The sequence below is a fragment of the Carassius carassius genome, chromosome 37 (assembly GCF_963082965.1).
Source record: "Carassius carassius chromosome 37, fCarCar2.1, whole genome shotgun sequence".
NCBI classification, from domain to species: Eukaryota; Metazoa; Chordata; class Actinopteri; order Cypriniformes; family Cyprinidae; genus Carassius; species Carassius carassius.
In genome coordinates this window covers 23,122,795-23,143,793 of record NC_081791.1, presented here as the reverse complement: position 1 = coordinate 23,143,793, position 20,999 = coordinate 23,122,795, and the positions used below count along the sequence as shown (strand labels likewise).

At 37.5% G+C, this 20,999-nt stretch overlaps 1 protein-coding gene across 2 annotated transcripts; it reads right to left on the bottom strand.

The window, feature by feature from the left end:
• Positions 1-287: 287 nt before the first annotated feature.
• On the bottom strand, positions 288-16,696 carry LOC132118423 (low molecular weight phosphotyrosine protein phosphatase-like). 2 transcript variants are annotated; one of them, XM_059528254.1, is made up of 6 exons: positions 16,587-16,696; positions 15,804-15,877; positions 15,041-15,154; positions 10,784-10,845; positions 6,749-6,854; positions 288-634 (listed from the first exon to the last, which is right to left on the bottom strand). In XM_059528254.1, exons 1-6 carry the CDS (start codon positions 16,627-16,629, stop codon positions 557-559), a joined length of 477 nt encoding a protein of 158 aa, XP_059384237.1. In that variant the 5' UTR covers positions 16,630-16,696; the 3' UTR covers positions 288-556. The 2 variants fall into 2 exon arrangements, with proteins under 2 accessions (XP_059384237.1, XP_059384238.1); XM_059528255.1 differs by lacking the exon at positions 15,041-15,154 and adding an exon at positions 14,869-14,982.
• Positions 16,697-20,999: the final 4,303 nt, after the last annotated feature.

The window sequence follows — 20,999 nt, the reverse complement described above, 5'->3', positions numbered from 1 at the left end:
AAAATATATTTTTAAGGGAGTTTAAGATCTCTTATCACTCATGGTGGATGCTTTGGATGCTTCAGAGGTACTGAATTTTTTTTGTGTGTAACCACACCAAAGATAACGATCAACTTCTGTTGACTTCTGTTCCTGAAAAGATCAAGTGAATGACCGGGAGAGGAAAGGACTGGAGGAAAAGTCATCAAAACACCTGGCACAACCACAGTCATATTCAAAGACATGAGGGGAAAAGACATAAATATGTACTCAAATTTAGCAAAAAATTAGAAGAGGAAAGGCAAACGTTATTTCAGCATTTTCAGCCGGTTTATTTTGGTGAATTTACTCTCTTCAGAGAGAATGGTCGACAAAAGCAGTCTACAGCTGCTCAAACAAGCATCCTATGACATTTCATTACAACGTATTTTACAATTAAAGACAAAGTGCTTCTTTATACGCTGTTTGGTTTGTGTGTTTTGCTTATGAAGACACTTATTTCAAATGAATATTTACATTCGAGCATCCATGATGAGGCGTTGCAGGTTTCAGCGGATGGTCGCGGTGTGTGTGTGTGTTACGAGTGCTGCTCCAGGAAGGCTTTGCAGCACCTCACACACTGTTCATACACCGTCTCAAAGTCTTTATCACTCCCCTGCAAGTGAAAACAAACAGGAGCCATTAAAATGTAATTGTAAACAGCAATGATGTGGCCAAGCATAGCAGCAAGCGACACATAAGAATGACTAAAAGAGAGTAGATCTGAAATGATTTGATAATCGATTAAGTAAAGAGCAGATTTAGCCCAAATTTACAACTAAATAAACTAATTTTATGTAATATGTCTTAATTTTTCTTTAAAATGTTTATGCACATTATTATTATTGAACCCATACAATACATTGTTAGTCTAATTTGTGCTAAAGCAATACCAATGAACTATGGCTGCCAGATTATATTAATATTGGCAGTAGAGATGCAAGCAGATTTAATTCTATACTATTCTTTCTAAACAAAACGCCAACACTAAAAACTAAATGTTTTAAATAGAACTTAGAATCATAATCAATGTGTAGCGAAATAAATTCAGCCAATCACTTACTTTTAAACAGTTTTCACACAGAAATTGCTATTAAATTTCACATGTAATTAAAGGGAAACTGCACAAAACACACTGAATTTAATCATATGATGCGATTTCAAGTTTTCCTTTCTCTTTGGAGTGTTACAAGCTGTTTGTGCATAGATAAGATCCATAAAGTTGCAAAGACTAAAGTCTCAAACCCAATGAGATGTTCTATATAAAAGTTAAAGTCCCCCTGTGGTGAAAATCATGGTTTTTTTTATCTTGTTTATTTGTCTGTGGGGTGTTTTAAACATTCTTTTAGACAAACCATGCAGCAATCCATTTATCAACACCATTGTGGAGTATTTTCTCACAGTCACAGAAACATGGTTTGAAATAGCCTTTGTTTTGCCACGTCACAAATCTCAATAACCATTCACGTCAAGGGATCCTATCCTTAGCATATCATTAACTGTGCTGCAAAGTAGAGAGACTAGTGAGCAGCAAGGTTAATCCCGTAAAGGTAAAATTTATTTTCTGTAAAACTGTTAATATTTCCCCCTATTTTCACGATGTCATGTGCTGTTAGGGGTTATTTATTTGTATTTAGAACCGCTAACTTAAATAATAACCTGCGGCAGCAGCGTAAAAGTAGCCTGGAGTCAGACACTCCTCTCCCGCATTGACATCTGCACGGCACACACGTATGATCGCGGGCGCGATTTTGAGTCACAAACTTGGCTGCATTTGAGTCTTCAAGGCATTTTTAAGGACACAACATCGTCAAGTAAGTAAATTTAAAGAATGTTACAGTATCCACTTTAGTTGTCCGCAAGTAAAAACAGTTTAGCAGTCATTATCCATGTACGAACCAACGCAAACAGGTAATGTTGCCTCACAAAGTTAGCCATCAATCTCATTGCTTACGTTGAGCATATCAGCTTATTTCTGGTTCAAATACATATGGCTTAATTAAACCAATATTTCCACTTGCCATTGCATTGCGTTTACTCGCTGGCTCATGGATGGCTGCTGTGTGACTGAGTGGGGGCGGGGCTATTTTTCATATTCATAGATCTGTTAGTTAATGAGGCAAGGGTGTAGAGTTGCATTGAAGCTATTTTTAGGCATTATTTAAAAAAAAAAAATTTTTAAATATGTAATTTTTATGATCAAAGATGAGTTTTAAAGGATACATTTTTGACTAAAGGGCTGTTTTCATCCAAATCAAAGCGAAAAGACACAAAGAAAACATAGAAAATCCTTGTGTGCTGCTGACACAAGAGCGTAAGCTGCCTGCATTCAGCTCATATTCTAGATATAGAGGAGATGAATTGTTGAATAAAGTCGTTATTTTTGTTCGCGTAAAAAAGGTATTCTCGGCGCTTCATAACATTACGGTTGAACCACTGATGGCAGATGGACTATTCTGGCAATGTCTTTCATACTTTTCTGGACACTGACAGTGTAATTTACTTGGCAGTTAATGGGACAGTCACAAGCCTCCCGATTTTCATCCAAAATATCTTAAATTTTGTTCCAAAGACGGACACGGTACCCCCATGTTATTCCAAACTCATAAAAGCTTTGTCCGTGTGACTATAACACCACCCAAATGTTTACACAAAGAAGGCGTAACTTTTATTCTCACTGTATTGTTTTTGCCGTCATTAGCCGCTTTTCCACTGTCAGGCCAGTGCGAGCCAGTGCTTCAAAAGGGCCGAGCGGGGCTAATAGCCTGTAGCACCGAGGCCACAATAGAGCTGCGTTTCCACCGTGGGGCCTGAAGCTCAGCTGCGCTTCACTAAAACCTGCCCTTTACAAGCCTCTCAGAAACAACGTCACGCAACCCCATCATTTCACAAATAACAAAGAGAAGTTATCAGAAAACTAATAGCAAATAAGTCACTGGAACTAGCGTGATCACAAAACGAACACGATAAAAGCAGCCATTTGTTTGCATGCTTTATTAAATATTTAAATACAAAAGCATCAATGTTTTACTATAGAATAAGATATACATTGATACACTGATCATAATGAATTAATTTATCAGGATTGAAAATTAGTCACACAGAAATAAAGCGTTATGAACATAGACTGATATCTGTTTCTGTTTATTTGTAGTCAAAGTAGCCTATATACATCACATTTAGAAAGAATGATAATTTCTATATTTTATAAAACTCCCGAACAAAAACCATTATTATATTTTTTTGGAGCTAAACTCTCAAGACGAGACTTATCACAGATAAAATATGTTACTAAATAAATACACGATTGTGATAGAGATTTAGAAGCTGACGTCTGATTTCTTCAAGTGGTGGCATTTACCATGTTTACTATGGTAACGTTAAAGCCTAGCGTGCATAGTCTTTTGCATTGCTTAAAAATATTTCTGCCTTGTATGCTAATTATAATCCACATCAGATCATGTTATTTCATACACTCGCTGCTGACTAAGAGTGAGTTTTAAGCTCAACTAACTAATGCTGGTGTTATGTTAGCTTTATGAAATGATCCGTGGAGCTGATGCTCTCCAGACGAGGAGAAACTCCACTTTTGTTCATAACCACTCCTCTAGCTCCAGCTGGCCCGCTTTGGCCCAAGGTTTTCGTCAGACTAAAAAACCCGGGCCATTGGCCCCAAGGAAGCACTGATGAGGCACGATCAAGAACCAGAAGTGACAGTGGAAACGCTACTGGCCCTGGCACACACTAGCACCCCCGCTTTTGGCCCGACAGTGGAAACATGGCTATTGAGATGTGGTGTGCTTCCATATATGGTAAGCAGCATTACATTCCATCACAATAATTGAGGTATTCTGCCAAACACAATGCAATGGATAGCTGGCCAATCAGAGCACTCTCCGCTTTTCATAACGATGTTCTTTATCTATTATTAGTATTATATACTAGTACAGTAACTTAGATTTGTGGGGGGCGTGTTTTGAATGAGGCGCTTTTGTCTTAAAGGAATACTCCACCAAATTTATCATTAATCCCTTACCCCCATGTCATTCCAAACCCGTAAAAGCTTTGTTCGTTTTTTTCAGAACTATGAGCTTTATTAATATTGCAGTCTGTAGAAATGTATCTATTTTTACAAAGATCACACTAAAAAAAACTAATAAAGGTTTCACACCAATGTTATTTTAATATTATTTATATACTAATACACTATTTATTCCTATTCTGAATTGGCTCATTTTTATTTACAATTTTCATTTTAATTTAATTTTGTGCTTTTGTCATTTTTATTTGTTTTTCTTTTTCTATTTCTATTTAGACTTATTTAATTTCAGTTTCAGAAATTCAACAGTTGTTTGCCAAGACAACATTTCACATTTTTGTGGGTTTTTAAGTGTACATTTGTCATCTTGCATTTTTTTTTTTTTCAGTCACCAAAAATGATGTTTAATAGTTTCATTTTTGTTAACAATAAAATGTAACCATCAGGTTCTTCTATATGCTCATTTTGAGAAGTTGCTGTGCTAAATTGTCATGGTTCTCATCTTTGGACACACAATGAACCACCTCCATCAAAAGAAACTGCACTCAAAGGACCACACTTCCTCTCACACTTGAATCTTGAGGGACTAAACAGGAAATCTCATCTATCTGAAGAGTGATCATCACCACAAAAGCATCTGGCTGACAAACTGTCCGGTTTCCTATTCTGTGATGGCACAAAGGCCTACCTACTTCAGACAGCTGGTTTTCTCTCATTAAGAAACATCCACCTTCCACGATTATCTTCAACGATCTCAATGTGGCTGTGACCCACATGTGCTGGAAGCCTTCAACCTAGGAAACATCTTCAGAATGTGTCTTCAATCAGTCCTTAAGACACCCTCTCACATAAAAGCGAGTTTTCTGATCTTCACAGATGTGTCTTAGAAGAGCTGGTGGTGTGAGTGAGAAGACCTGACAATGTCTGGAGGAGGAATGCTAATGATCTCAGTTGGGGTGGCCTGTCAGGTTCTTTCCAGTTTCTATTTCTCAACACACTCACCCAGTCCCTCCCGCTCATAATCGGCACTGCTCCCTGCCAAACATCAGTTTTGTGGTTTTACAAGTTGGCTAAATCAACCGTTCTATCACAATTGAGCGTTAGTGACACTTTGTGTCACTAAAGCACCTCTGTTTAAAACTCTAAATAATACTCTTAAATTGGCTTCACATTAACAGACGTTGAAAGACCACAACGCACACACAGATTCATCCAGAGCTTTTGACCTAATTGTTATAGGGTGCAATTTTGGGATAATTTACTGCCCTTCGTGTTCCAAACACTCCATGAAACACAAAAGGAGATGTACTGGACTATTTTCCATGCAATAACAACAGAAGGAGTGCTAAAGCTAGGGATGGGAAATACGGTAAAAAGTTAAATCTCAATCTTTTACCGATTTAAGCTTTCAATTTAAAATTGTAACTCATCAAAACTGATCAGGTCATTTCAGTGGTAGGCTATGATACATATTAGTGTATTAAACTCCTCATAACTCACAAATTCCCCGTGATAGCACGCAAATATTTCTGCCCATTTTCGCTCATTGTCAGCCACTGCTTTTCTTCCTCGAACTGAAGCCTCCGTGTGAATTCAGCGCCTTACATTCAGCTAATAAAATAAATAAGCTGCAATTTTCTGGAGTTATTTTATGATTGTTTGACGAGTCTCAAACTATATCTTAAACTTCTCAAAATACAGTCAGATTAGTTTTAATCTATAGTCAAAAAAAAATAAAGTAATCTATCTAATTCTGATTGGGTGGGCAAGACGATAATTTGGGTGGGCCCCTGCCCATGCCTGAAGTCGGCCCTGCTTTGAATGACACGAGGACAAAATGTTCCTTTTTTTCCATTAAAAGCTGTCCTCACCCACAAGGCATTCATATCCAGTGCGTGTTGACAGCTGAAGAAACTCTGAAAACGGAGTACGCCTTAAACACACACAGATATCCACCGAGGAATCTTCATTCTCAAACATCAGTCAGGGACCACGACCACACAACGCATCAGATTCTTAGTTCTTCTGCAGAGACCCCGGAAAGAGGACATGATTTATTGGCTAAGTATATGATTAAGTCTTTATCCAAGCACACCACAACCAATTAAGCAGCTTGCAGCATTCCCAAAAAGTTCTCTCGACAAAATCAAAACTCTTAACCACAAGACTGTAATCCTAAACATGAAATGTGTATTATTTCTGTACTACTACTAGCATTAAATGCAACAATAACGACGACTGGTGTACAAGTCGTTGGTACCGCCCAAAAACTCACACCATTGGTCAAGTTAATGCTGACTGTCAAAGTCAGATTTGTCAAAAAAAAAAAAAAAAAAAAAAAAAAAAAAAATTGTTTTCAGATTAAGCTTGGATAAAAGCATTTCAACATCCAATAAGTAATAGCCAAAATGTGAAAATATGAATCATCGTGAATCATACAAGAATAAATGTTAAAAGGGAGTGATTATTGTGGGAAACATCGAAATAATCTACTGAAGCAAGATTGATCCAAAGCAGTTCCCACACTAGGTAACAGCTGGAGTCGGACGGAGCTGGAATAGTGAGTGTGACATGAGCCCAAATACATCATATAAATTTTATTTTGGGCCTTTTGCCACTTTGATTGAGTATTTGGCAATAAACGACCAGGGATTGGGGCTGATCCTGCTGTGTGCATGTGTGTACACTTACATAGTACGGGTCTTGGATAATCAGCTGTTTTTCAGGATCGTAGGAGCCGAGCAGCTCAATCTTGGCTTTGCTGGTTTTCACGCTGCTTGCCTTCTTGTTCAGATCTCTGTAAGAAAACCAGACACACACACACACACACAACTTCAGATCTTGTGCAGCCAATGGACTGATTCATAATCTGTTTCATGTCAATGGTGTGATTCCCTTATGTTCTTTCAGACTAATTCAGGAATATGTTTTAAGCAGCAATGAATCTTAACAAGATCTGACTGTTCTTTCTGCAACATTATCCCAGGAGCAAGATGTTGCAACACACACCAAACAGCTGAAAAATATAAATGATGACAACACACATAACAGTGCCTAGGTAGTGACAACTGGTGTGGCTGATCATGAACAACAAGGATATTAAAAACAAACAATAAATACCAAGGATGTTCAAAACTACATATCTTCAAATGAGTCATGGTTTGTCTGAGCCAGGAGAGAAAATCAGTGTGAAAAAATAATATAAATAGATAAATAGTAACACTTTATTTTCAGGACCAATTCTAACTATAAACTTGCATGCATACTTCTAGCATATTGGCTGTTTATTAACTAGTACTTATCAAAACATATTACAGACTTATTTCTGCTTGACCGTATATTAGACCCCTTAATTCTAACTTGTACCTAAACAGGAATTTCAAGGAACTTTAGACACTTTCCACACATGCTTGTGCCCAGGGTTCGGCACCTTAATCAAGAGGGGTCTCATTAACTCTTTAAACCTATGACCTTAAGGATTACCAGCTCAGACCTCAAACCATTAACACCCATACACATACATAAACACATAACATCACAATACAGATGCAAAGATACAACAGTTGGTGACCTCACATGTATATTTTTAACCCTGATTAACCCAAGACAGACAATGATCAATAAACATGACTGTGATATGATATTACGTCAGTCTGTCGTGCAAGACCTAGAATCACAGAGCAAAGACAAGGAATCTAAAGAACTCAGTAATCTTCTTAATAAGCACCGGATCTAGCAGGAACATGTGATCCAGAAAATACCCCCCCACCCCATCCGGTAGAACAAAAGACCGTCCTGCCCCCTTTATTTCAGTGTCTTATCCATATCAGAACCAGAATGTTTGATGCATTCTGCAGTGTTGACAGATTTATTTAATGTATAATTCATTCAATCAGTTTCGCTCGGCATCAATCATCATTCTCATGTCAGAAAGACTAATGCTAAGGAGTAAGCTGGGAGTCGATTCCTACACTCAGCAAATGTAGCTTTTGCACTAGTAAACACAATGAGAAGCAAGCCCACTTTCCTTAAATTCTCATCAAACGTTCTCTAAAAAGATCTCCTTTGAGGACGTTTGTAGGCAGCAAGTAATATCAAGTATCAATGTAATAATAATATTGTGAAATATTACTACAATTAAATAATAACTTTACCATTTTAATAGATTTTAAAATGCAATTTGTTCCAGTGATGCTGATTTACTTCTCAAAAAACATTTCTTATTCTTATCAATTTTGAAGATTGAATTTTGTGCCGTTATATTTTAGAGGAAACCATGATATCCCTTTTCAGGATTATTTGATGAATAAAAAGTTTACCAAAACAACATTTATTTGAAACAGAAATCTTATGTGTCAATGTAAAAATGTGTTTACTGTCACTTTTGATCAATTTAATGTGTCCTTGCTGAACAAAAGTTTTTTTTTTTCATTGAAAGGCAGCATTTATCTATCTGCCATTTAAAAGTTTGGGATCAGTAAGATTTTTAATGTTTGAAAGAAGTTTCTTATGCTTATCAAGGCATTTATTTGATCAAAAATACAGAAAAAAACAGTCGTTTGTTGAAGTGATATCGCAATTTTAAAAAAGTTTAGTTCAGGGAGTAAGTAATTATAGAATTTTCCGTTTTGGGTGAACAAACCCAATATTATTATTATTATTACTACTATTAATATTTGAGAAATCTGAAATAAATTTCACAATGGGTACAAAAATAAATGTGTACAATAAACATACTTTAGTTGACAAAGTATTTTTCATAAGTATTCAATAAAAATATAATTAAAAAGTAGAAACTGTAACCAACAGGGCACTCCATATACTTGGAAGTTTGTGTGCACTAGGAATCATATTTTTCAAATAAAGCCAGGGTAACCCTCATTTTACATACAGCACACAGTGAAAATGACATGAATATGACAGTGGGCAAATGAATAAAGCACAGCATAATTGGAAATCACAAGTTTAATGTTTAAAGCATTCAATTCACACGGACAGACCGTCGCACAGAGATCACGCGATCATGCTGGATAAAAATGCACACTTCACAAGATCTCACATCTCCGGATTCAACTAAGTTACCAAGGTTTGGGAAATTAAATATTCATTAGCCATTCAAAGATTTGTTTAAATTATATAAATGCATATTTTCTTAATGCTGACAGCAAACGAGAAAGTATTATAATGTTTGCCTTTCTATTACTAATAATATAAAACCAATCGTTACAATACTTTTTGTATACATTAATTACTTTGTTTAAATGTTCTATCAGACTTCTATTTGTATTAGACAGAACTGTTAATGATGACAGTGAACAATAGGCAGAATGTAAGCCGAGTGAGCTCAGGCATAGTCTCGCGTAGACTGAAGAGCTGGAATTCCTGGCAGCATTCATTGGTCAAGCTCCACCCATGAAGCCGTTTGACCGACATGTCAAACAACCAATCAGTTTGTTTTGTACATCGTCACGTTTCGAGGCGTGGAAATGTCACCACAATAACAGACCAGTGTGTAAAACTCTCAGATGTATTTTAAAGTTTCTATGCCACGAACTTTAAATATTTCACATACTTTTGAAAATCCAGTGTTTATATGATCCTAGTGCTGGGCGGTTTGAATAAAAATTTATATCATGTTTTTTTTCTAAATTATGCCAGTTTCCCAGTTTATGACGTTTTTTTTTCATACATAATCAGGTGTACAATCCATTTTCTGCTGGTTGATATTCGAAGATGTGCTTTTAGCCCGACAGCACTTGCTTAAAATGGTTGTTTGGTCAAAAGTCTGATTTTTTGAAACCAAAAACCCACCAAACAACAGACCAGGCTCCTCTTTTTGGCACAAGTTCTTCTGTGTCATGTTCCACTAGTTCTGCAGCATCCATCTTTCCTGTAACGCCTGTTTCACACATACTCCATCTGCAGTGCATATGCAGTCCTCAGCACAGACTCATTGTGCTTTCACACAGGACGAGTTTGCAGTCCACTACTGATCCACGTCTGTTTAGTTCACAAACACAACATTTGTTCATTGTTTTGATTTCATATCATGTAAAAAAAATACTGTCGCGCGGCCGCGGCGCAGCATAACGTTCATTCCGAACGTTGAGTAATTAAATAGATCGGTATGGCGGTATATAAAAAATAAATATCGTAACGAAAATATACACCGATTTTCGGTGTGAACCAGTATACCGCCCAGCACTAGATGATCCTGACAAGCGCTCGTCATCACAGTTGTAAACACAGCGGATTTCTTCTTTCGTGAGGGTGTTTGGCGCAACGGCATCTTTGTTTCCAGTCGGAACATTAAAGAATGCGACACATGTCTCGTGGAAATCTTGTAGAATTCAACCAATCAGACGACGACTTCGACACTCCTAAAGTGTTTCCACTTTTTTTGTCCCATATGCATCAGACGTTTAGCCAACAGTCCGTGTGCATGACGTCTGAGGATGAGACTTGCTCAGGTGCTGTCTTTCTCAAGTCCGCCATAATAAAAGTCCCACCTTGAACACATCGGCCATGCAGAAAAACTTATTGGCCTTGGCGATATAGCGGTCGACCTCTACTTTTTAATATATCACAATATACTGTATAATACAAATTTTAAGGTAATGCTTTTTTTGGGGTTGGGCGAGGATGTTATAGCTTACAAAAGGCACCAGAATAACCAGATTTATGGTTTTCTCACCTCTAAAGCACCAACTGAACCCCTGCACGTACCTCAAGTTGCTTTCGTCCATGCAGAGGATGTGATCAAAAGTCATGAAGTCGTCTTTGGTGACCTAACAAACAGAAAGACTGAATGAATAACACATGTAACACTTCATTCACATTGTCCTGCAGTGACCCGTAAGGCATGGGCCAGTGGTTTCGGCCCACATCCACCCCGCTTTTCACCGAAAGAGGCAAATCTGCCGCCAAAAGAGCACAGCGCTGGCTTGGACAAATTCCAGGGAACATGAGCAAAGGGCCAGAGAGTGAGTAGATGTGCCGTCTTTGTCTGTTCGAACATTCGCTCTCCTCACTCAAGACACAGAGTTAAGAAACGGATCAAAGCACATCTGTGGCTGCAAGTAAGTTTGTGCATATATTGAGCAAGAGCACATGATTCATTTGGGACATTACTGCACAGAGACAGTCATAATAGTAATATATGTTTTCAATTTACAAAAACAACAAAGCACAAAAACTGGAAATCATGAACAACACATAAGTTAGGGGGGACAATAAACGCCTGCCTTCGCTACACGTGTTTTCTTGTATAATTGGGGGCTGTGATTTGTGTGAGGTCAACAGGACAAAGATGTCTTTAGTGTGAGCTCAGCTTTGTACACCCTCGTGTGAACCTGACCTCTAAAGGCCGAACTAAGGCCTGCCCACATGACTGGAATATCTGACTGACGGCTGGAAAATGTGGGTGGAAAGCATGCGAGTTAGGAGTTTCTCTTAATCTGATAGTAATAGGCCAAACCATGTATATTTCAGGCAAGGTGATGCAGCAGCCAACTTAACATTTGACAAGTTTCAACGAAGCTAGTGCCACACAGGTTGGGATTTTCTTAAAAAAAAACAAGGAAGAATAAAAAAAGTGTTGAAAATTGTTGAACAATAAAAAGTGTTGAAAGTGGTGTGGTAAAACAGGTTCATTTACTTCATGAAATAATCTTTTAGACAAGCTGTACGAGTGCTATCAAATGACAGATTCTTGATTTTATTGCATTTAAGAAAGGTCCCAATTTTTCTGATATGGGGTTGTACAATATAATAATTAAATAATCCAGCCTTAGATGTTATCGAGTTTTAATCAATAATTTAATTCATTATTATTATTGTTTTGGATGGACTTTCTCTAATGTTCCTTAAATTAACTCAGGTGATGTCTAAAATTCTCACTTATGTATTTAAAAACAATACATAATTTTTGTTTGATTTAAACAGCTATAAACATATAATGCCGCATTAAAGGTTACCAAAATCTGTTAACCCCTTTCTATTTCACATAAAATTGCTTAAAGTCCGCAAGAGAAATTTCGAGAGAAATGTAATATTGAATGAGGAAAGCAGAGGGTTTGGTTTGTTTGTTTTTCTACCGTGAACTGATTGGATGTAGTAAAGTAGGCGTTTCATTTAAATGGAGGAAGATTTGAACAAGTTTACAGTCAGTTGTTGAGGACTACTCACCACCTGACACACCGTCAGCAGTCTCATTCCAGTAAGATGTGTAATTTTTTTCCTCCTTTCTTGAAATGCAAAAAATCGAGCCATTTTGACCGCAACCAGGGTGTTTTGGAGATTGAGAATAAGGTTTCGGGACAACCACATCTTAACACGCACCTCCTCTCCATCTGTGAGAGTTACGAGTTTTTTCCTCCACGCGCCGTCAACGCTCACGAGGCACTGACAGTTGGGGGGCGAGCTTAGGCTCATGCCTTAGGTCAGACCAACTTCATCACAGAAGGCCTGTCGTTTTAGAGGGGAGGAGCATTCTCAAATTTTTTATTAAAGATTACGAAGGCAAAACATTTTTTGTGGATTGACTTGCACGGATGAATTGCTCACCACAAAAATAGCAATGTGCATTAACAAATTAAATATAGTCAATTTTGATTATGTGCACTTTAAATGTTACCAAAATTCACAAATTTTTCATTTCTTTTATATCCTAGAATGCATATTGCTTAAATTGACCAAAATCTGTTATTCTGCTCTATTTCCCACACAATGGCTTTATTGTTATCCAAATGAATACTAGTGATATCTACACTTCTTTATTTTATATCCTAGAAAGCATATTGCTCTGAAGAAACAGCTGTAGATTTACAGCAGGGTCACCAGTGAATAAGTTTGCCAATGCCTATGCTTTTATATCATTAATACAATGTGTAGTGGTTTAGTATTGCATGTATAAGAGTAATTGTCAAACTGTAATGATTTCAATAACCACTAATGCAGCCTTGATCTTGCTCTATGTGTGCAGCTGTTCACATCAGACCAAGCAGATTTTTCCTAGGAGATTAGACATCAGCGTGAATATGGATAACACTGAAGCCATTGTGTATGAAATAGAGGGGGTTATGGATTACCGTAACCTCTAATGCAGCCTTGTCAGATTTAGTGAACCTGCTGTATGTCTGTAGCTGTTCACATCTGAGGAAAGCACTTTCTAGGAAATAAAACCAGTTCAGACATCATGAATTTGGGTACCATTAAAGTTGTTTTATGTTTATTTACAACATCTTAGAACTCTGAACTTTTTTTATTTGCGATTCCGAGTTAACATTTTGCAATTCAGTTTTTTGGTTTCCTTCATGAAATTAAGATTACTATTGAAATTTGTTTCAAATTTTTTTACTTTTCTTTTTTACATATATAATTGCGAGTTTGTATCTTACAATTCTGACTTTTCTTCTCAAAATTCTGTTTTCTCAGAAAAAAAATCTGAATTGCAAGAAACAAAGAAGCAAATACCTTTTTCCAAGCATGTTTTCATATGCACATTAAATGAACAGTGACTTCTAGTAATTCGACACCCTTTCACATTTTTGGGAACACTATTTTGAGTTAAGCTACTTTGGATGCATTAACACGCGATCAAGCAGATCGTATCACTAGTCAATCAGAACACGACACGTTTACACTTGGCAACATCAACTGACTTTTCTATCTGGATAACCGATCGGATCCGTCTTTCCCGAGCAAAATTTACATAAGTCTGCTGAGAATGGCCCAGTGACAGTTTGCGAGAGAGGGGGTGGTGTTTTGCGTGACGTCCATACAGGTCTCATGTTAATGCCAAGTGTAAACGCAGCCTTTGTCAGTTCTTGTACTGTTTTTGTTGTAAAGTTCTTCACAAACTGAAAGTATTTGTCACGTACCTGACCAAATCAGTGTTTTGAGTGAATGATTCAAGGACTCTTACTTATATACTTATAAAGAGAATCATTTATCACCAACTAATAGCATGACTCTATAATCTGCCAAAGAATCACTACTAAAGGCACTTTCACAGTGACGATAACTATAATGTTTTAACAATTGTTCTAAATCTCAGAAAATAGGAAAATCCATAGCACAGCTATAAGAAGCGACATAGTTGGAATGACTTTCCAGGTGATGAACAATAAAAAACATTTACAGCCAATCAGAATCCAGCAACTTTAAAGTGCTTGAGAAACCTAAAACAACATAACAGCAGTGGGCGCTCATGGTGAACAAATATAATATTGCTATCGTTATAGTTAGCTATCCAACAGAATTTAACAAAGAAAAATCTGCTATGTTTGTTTGTGGGACAGTTACATTTCCTGTCCTGCACCAGTATGGCTTTCATGGAAAGAAAGTTTGCTCCCTTAAAATGATGTCTTTTTGATTTATGTATGTGCAATGAAGGATCCGTTGATGATGCATTGTGGAGCAACTGTTTTTTACCAAAATACAGACCATACACTATTTGGAAGCCAACTGAAAGCAACCAACTCTGTGGAGAATTTTCCTCAGGAAACGTACAAACAAAGATTAAAAACAGCAGAAAACGCAGAGGGAGATCGAGAATGTGGGTCAAGAGCAGATAGACAGTGGATAGCTGTCAAAATCAATTTATAGGAAAGAAGTTAAAAATACAGAAAAAGATAAAATGTCTATGGTGCCTGACAGAGATGAATTGCCTTTGGCTGTAAATTGTGATAAGATAATGCTCACACAAGCTCTCCTGCCAAAACTGCTTTTATTTGTGTATGTTTGAGGTTTCCATATGAGCGACTTCTTGCACTCATTCTATAACACACAAAATCCCACATCTGCAGTACCTGTCGTGCCCTGTGATCTGTCTCTATGCCATGTTTCCTGAGGCAGGCCAGACCACGGGCGTCAGGAGAGCTGCCAGTATTCCAATCTGAGGTGGCACCAGAGTCTATAACCCACTGTAACACACAGAGAACACGGTTCTAGCTTCGAGTTCTAATCAGGACCCCACCGTACCTGCCGCGCCACGTGCCTCATAGACACGCCGTGTCGCTTCATGCAGGCCTGGCCGCGGTGATCCGGGGGGTTTCCGATCTCATAGGTGGATGTGGCGGCACTGTCTATTCTCCACTGAAGACACACATACATAAAGCATTATGAAGATCACAGAAATACACATAAATATTTATTCAAGAACTTGGAACTATATGTTACGATATAGCGGTTTGCTACTGCCACAAAAATGCAAGTTAAGCATGTACAATGGGACAATGTTGTCCAAGCATTCATATTTAAATACTTCTGGCCTTAAAATTTAAGGCTGGAATAAATCTGACACCGCTTCTTTGTATTTTGGCTCATGAGGATAAGGTTTTGATTTTTATTGTTCTTGTCAAACCTTTTGAACAGCAGAATTCTTTTACGATTTCATGTTTAACTCTTGTGCAACCTTAGAAATATCAAATCTCCTCAAGAGCAAGTGTAACATGATCTTGAGACTGATACTCTCAACCAAAGGGTAGATGAAGTGCGAGGCTAAAAGTATTTCAAAATATTTATGAAGAACTTTGGCACTGGAATGCAGATTTGTTATATACCTGCTATAACACTTAATAGTATTATAAAAATTCAAGACCAGTCAATTACTTTCGTCCATAAGGTGATGAAATTTCACAATTCAGTGAAGCACATGCGATTTATTTATGAGTTTTAGTAAGCCTGGAGAAAACGCTAATGTATGCATCATTCAGTAAAAGTAGCATCACATGCAGTGACTTACCTTGTCCACCACCCCATTGTCTGTGGCCATTTTCCGGAAAACAGCCTCAGCGATTGGGGATCTGCAGATATTCCCTGGGTATTGAGGAAAGGGGAGAAGCAATGTATTATTTTAGTAGACAAGGATTATATGACAACTAATTATTCTGTCTTTCTCTGAGTAAATGCCATAATATATTATACAAAACATACACAATATCTATTTTTTTTTAACTTGACAAACAGCGTTGCAAAGCACAATTGTTCTCTATATTTTAAGACTGACTTATTACACTCTTATTTTTTCTTGTTTACTTTATACATTTTGTAAATGTATATACACTGTACGCACCACAATCAGTATAACATTGCTGGTGTATGATTTCTTATTATTATCAATGTTGAAAACTATTTTTTATTTTATTTTTTGTTAAACTGTGATACGTTTATTTTTTACAGGATTGTTTGCTGAATAGAATCTTGAAAAGAACACAGACATAGTTTTTTTTTTTCACTGTAAGCATGACCCCAAACTTTTTAACAATAGTGTATATTTATATGTCACTAACGCCAATATTATTGTGTTCATTAATGAACGGATGAGATTTGCGTGTAATTGCAGTATGTCGGTAAGTGAGCTCACGATGACATCTTTTATTCACTGAATGAGGCAGTGAAACAGCGAACATTGACTGAAACAGTCATGTCCATTTCTTACAGCTATAATGTTGCCTTATCAAACATCCAGTTTAAACATCAAAATCAAATCAAAGAAGGTCTGATGATATTTCATAAACTTTCTTACCCAAGCACACGAATAACACCGACCTTCCACCGGTAGTCGCCATATTGGTCACTAATCTAGGTCCCCGAGCCACCACTGAGGGTTGTCTAAATTACCGCCTGTTCCAAATTCATCAAGGTAGCAGCTAGATTAAACAAGATTCACCTAGTCTGTGTTTGATTTTAATAGCATACATAGAGTTAACAGCGGATAAAATAAATCGTTACAATATAAATAAATGAATCAAACACTGTTTGCTGGAAGAATAGTTTTTTTATTCATATCATTACACTTTATTTGCTTTGTTTTATTCTGTGAAACCTTACTACGCATATTGAATAATCGTTTTATAAAAGCAATTATCCTCGTGAAGCCGTGGTTTACAGTGACTTTAACAGCTAAGGGGTCTTTGTGTCTTTGCTTCACATCTTGCTGAACAATAGCTGTTATAAATTCACTGTAAACCACGGCTTCTTGGGGCTTTAATTGGTATCACTATCCTCATAAAGAGTGGAAGAGCATATACAGATGTAGGTGGTCAGGTTGTGGTAAAGTGCTGTTTTCCAGACCATATTTAGAACAAGTTTAGATTGCAGTATTTTTCAGTCAGCTGCCTGGTCTGCTTAGACATACTTGCTCTGTTATGAAACCAGATTATACTTCAGTGTCAGGCCTGCACAGACTTCTGCAAGGGCAGGAGAGAAATCACGCTCCCAGGGCAGGTGGGATAACACTTGGTAGAAATCGCGTTGTATGGGCACCTCGAGGGCTGAAAGGGTACTTTAGCGTTGTCGATTAACGGGGCAGTGGCTCATATCTCCCACCTCCACCTCCCATGCATGCCAATATTCAGTGTATTAATAGTGTGCACCAGATGAGTGAATTTACTGCACAATAAATATGTGCATATTGACAAAGTCAACAAAGGAATCTCATAGAGCCTACTTGGGGTTAGGCCAATAACACAGGATCTAAATTAAATGCATCATAAATCTATGGTGGTGCTGAAATACATTCATTTGGACACTTTTAAACACAGCACCTTACAGTCCATTCAATATATATATATTCTATTAGTTTACTGGGTATTTCATCTATGACCTTAGCACTGTTAGTACAATGTTAAACTACAAAAAATAAATTAGTTCCACCCCCCCCCCCCCCCCACAAAAAAAGACCAAAAATATTTTATATATATTGTCTTTTTACACACTCCTGTTCAATACCCCCCCCCCCTTAAAAGAATTTAATACTCTTATTTATCAACATGCATTATGTTTTCGGTGCATTATATTGATATAAAAAAAAATTAAGACTTTTATATTATTTACTCCTCATCCACCACCAGTGTGCAGCATCCACCTGGATAATGCAACGGCAGCCATAGTGCACCAGAACGCCCAGCACACACCAGCTTATTGGTGGAGAGAAGACAGAGGGATGAAGTCAATCAGCAGAAATTGGGATGATTAAGAATCCATGATGGTCAGAGGCCAATGGGTGAATTTGGCCAGGATGCCGGGGTTACACCCCTACTGTTTTTCAAAGGACATCCTGGAAAATTTTAATGACCACAGAGAGTCAGGACCTCTGTTTAACGTCTCATCCAAAGGACTGTATAGTGTCCCCATCACTATACTGGGACATTAGGGCCCACACAGACCACAGCGTGAGCACCCCCTGCTGGCCTCACAAGCACCTCTGTCAGCAGCACCTGGGTCTTCGGCTACAGGGTGATATAACTGCTGACATATTTATTTGTCATTGTTATTTGTAACAGAAATATATTACATTGTCAAATATAGTAAAATAGAAAACCTTTATCATAAAATGCAATAATATTTCACAATATTACGTTTTTTAGTGTATTTTTTATCACATGCAGTCTTTGTAAGCATAAAAGGCGTCTTTCAAAAACTTTTTTTTTTAATCGTTCCAATCCCAAATGTCTGAAAAGTAGTGTCTGTGCAAAAACAGATTCCTATGCATGTTAACTATTTGATGACTTCCATAGAAACATGTCAGCATTTGTAGGCAAATCAACATAACTCCACCTATCAGATACTAAAAGGTTTATCAGCTTCATCATCCTCTTTCGGCTTTCATGCATAACACTGTCCAAGAGAATGACCAGTAAGAGATATAATGAAACCCAAACCATATTCTAGGGTCAGTGGCTCAAGCTGTGCCAAACTTTAAGGGAGGTGATGTATGAATCCAACTCACTGAGAGATCCAGCACATCTTCTCTCTACAGGGCTGGACTGGGACAAAAAATCGGCCCGGGCATTTTTGCCCAGACCGGCCCACTATATGATCATAAACACCACCCATCTTTGCACGCCTTTAATTATATGCATACCAACTCCTATTCATTAAAACCACTAATGCCATGTAATGAGTGAGTATAGGAACGAGTGAGAGTTAACAGATGAAATAAGTCAAAATTGTATATTTATTAAAACAGTTGAACTATACTCCACAGCGGTGAATCCTAAAACAAGCTATAAGCGGCTCTGGCATAGCAATACCAGTGTTTCTTACAGGATTTTTGTTAAAACTATGGCGGTGTGTCCTCGGTCCTTCTAGGGGGGTTCGGGGGCGTGCCCCCCCGTGAAAAAATTTTGTGCATTCAAAATTAAAAGCTCCAACCCATATTCAGTGTGCAAATTAAACAAAGAAAAATTCAAACCTCTTTTAGTTACAGTGTCTATTTACATTACACCTATACATAATAATAGTTATAATATTAATCCAATGACAGTAATAGCCATATTTTGTAAAACAAATGCACAAAAAAATAAAGGAAACTTTCTTAATTAGTTGTACCAATTTCTATACTTGAAAGAGATAAGCACATGATCTTTTATTTTGACGCAAACTGCATCAAGCTTTTATTTTGGCGGAAAACATGGTTTACAAACGCCTCTTATTAAATTTCTAGTGAATTGCGGTAATCGTCAACTATGCAGATGTGGAAATAATCTACACTCATGACATGGCCTAAGTGTTTTGAAAGTAGTTATGCTTACCGCAGGCTCTACACTTTCTCATCTCTCTCCTGATCCTCCGTCCTCACTATCATCATCTGCCACAGGAGCTGATGAAGGTCAGAAAACATATATTTTGACACAGTTTACAGTGTCTGCTTTAAGGGCCTGGTTCTATTTTTTCAAGCTATTTATCTGCACATTCCTTGCGTTTCTTCTCCATCTTTTTTTACAGATACACACTGACACTGCTGCCGCTCGCTCACTCGTTTAAAGTTGTGATTGGGCCAGCCCAGTGTCAATCAAGAAAAGAGCCAATGGGCCGCCGGGACATTTCCCGGTGGCCTGACGGTCATTCTGGCCTGCCGGCTGCCGCTGTGCAGTCGATCAGGCTGACGTGATATAGGCTGGTATGCAACTGCGAATTTTTGACGGTCTTATGAATGTACGAATCAGGCGATCGCGGAGTGAAAATGACACCACCACATGACCAAACATCAGCGAAGCACTGCCTAATTGGCTATATCCAGAGGCAGGCTTTATCTTAGGGGGCTGTTTACACCTGGCCACTTCATGCGTTTTCTCAGATCGGATAGCTATCTGATTTATCAAAACGGTTCCATTTACACCTGGTCACATGAATGTGTTTTTGCGAAACGGATTTAAATCCGATCTTCAATTCCCGCGCTATATGCAGATTTAATGGAGTGCACGTCACCGAAAGCAACAGATATGAGCTGCATTTTATTGATCATCAGCTAAAATTTCAAAATCAAAGACCGCAATAAGAGAGAGCGGCAACAGCACTGGTAAGATCATTTCGTTTCTCTACTATTAATGATGATGATTGTGTGTTAAGCGTTCGCGACTTACTTTCACTTTGATTTGCGATAGTTTGCACGTTGGTTTAATGAATATATGCTCAGCTTCTCATCTGGTGGTGCGTGTTCCAGTAGCGTCGTCATATCTGGCTATAACATTACATATAGCCTATAACACGCCCTCACACGTTTATTTTTTTTTAGCATTTTGGGGAGGAGTACAATTTACATATGTGGTTTTAACAACCAGATGCATTTACACTTGTCTAGTTTTGTCTGGAATGCGGCCCAGACCTATGGAAGGCATTTTCTGCCAAATTTAAATAAATAAATGAAATGATTAAAATTAAAATTAAAACCAGATTAACGATTTCATTACGATTTCATTTTCAATACAGTCTCGAGGCAAGACTGCCAATATTAAAATGAAAAGCAAACGTGAAAAAGAAACTACACATACCGTTTTTACAAAGCTCTTTATTAACGCTCACGCAATAATAGTGACACAATTCAAATTTAAATGTAAATTTTACTTGTCATTTTAATTCCTCTTTTATTTCACTGTTTTCATTTTCGTTTTCATTTTCAAAGACAACCTGCATGCAAATTATATGTTAATGAGTG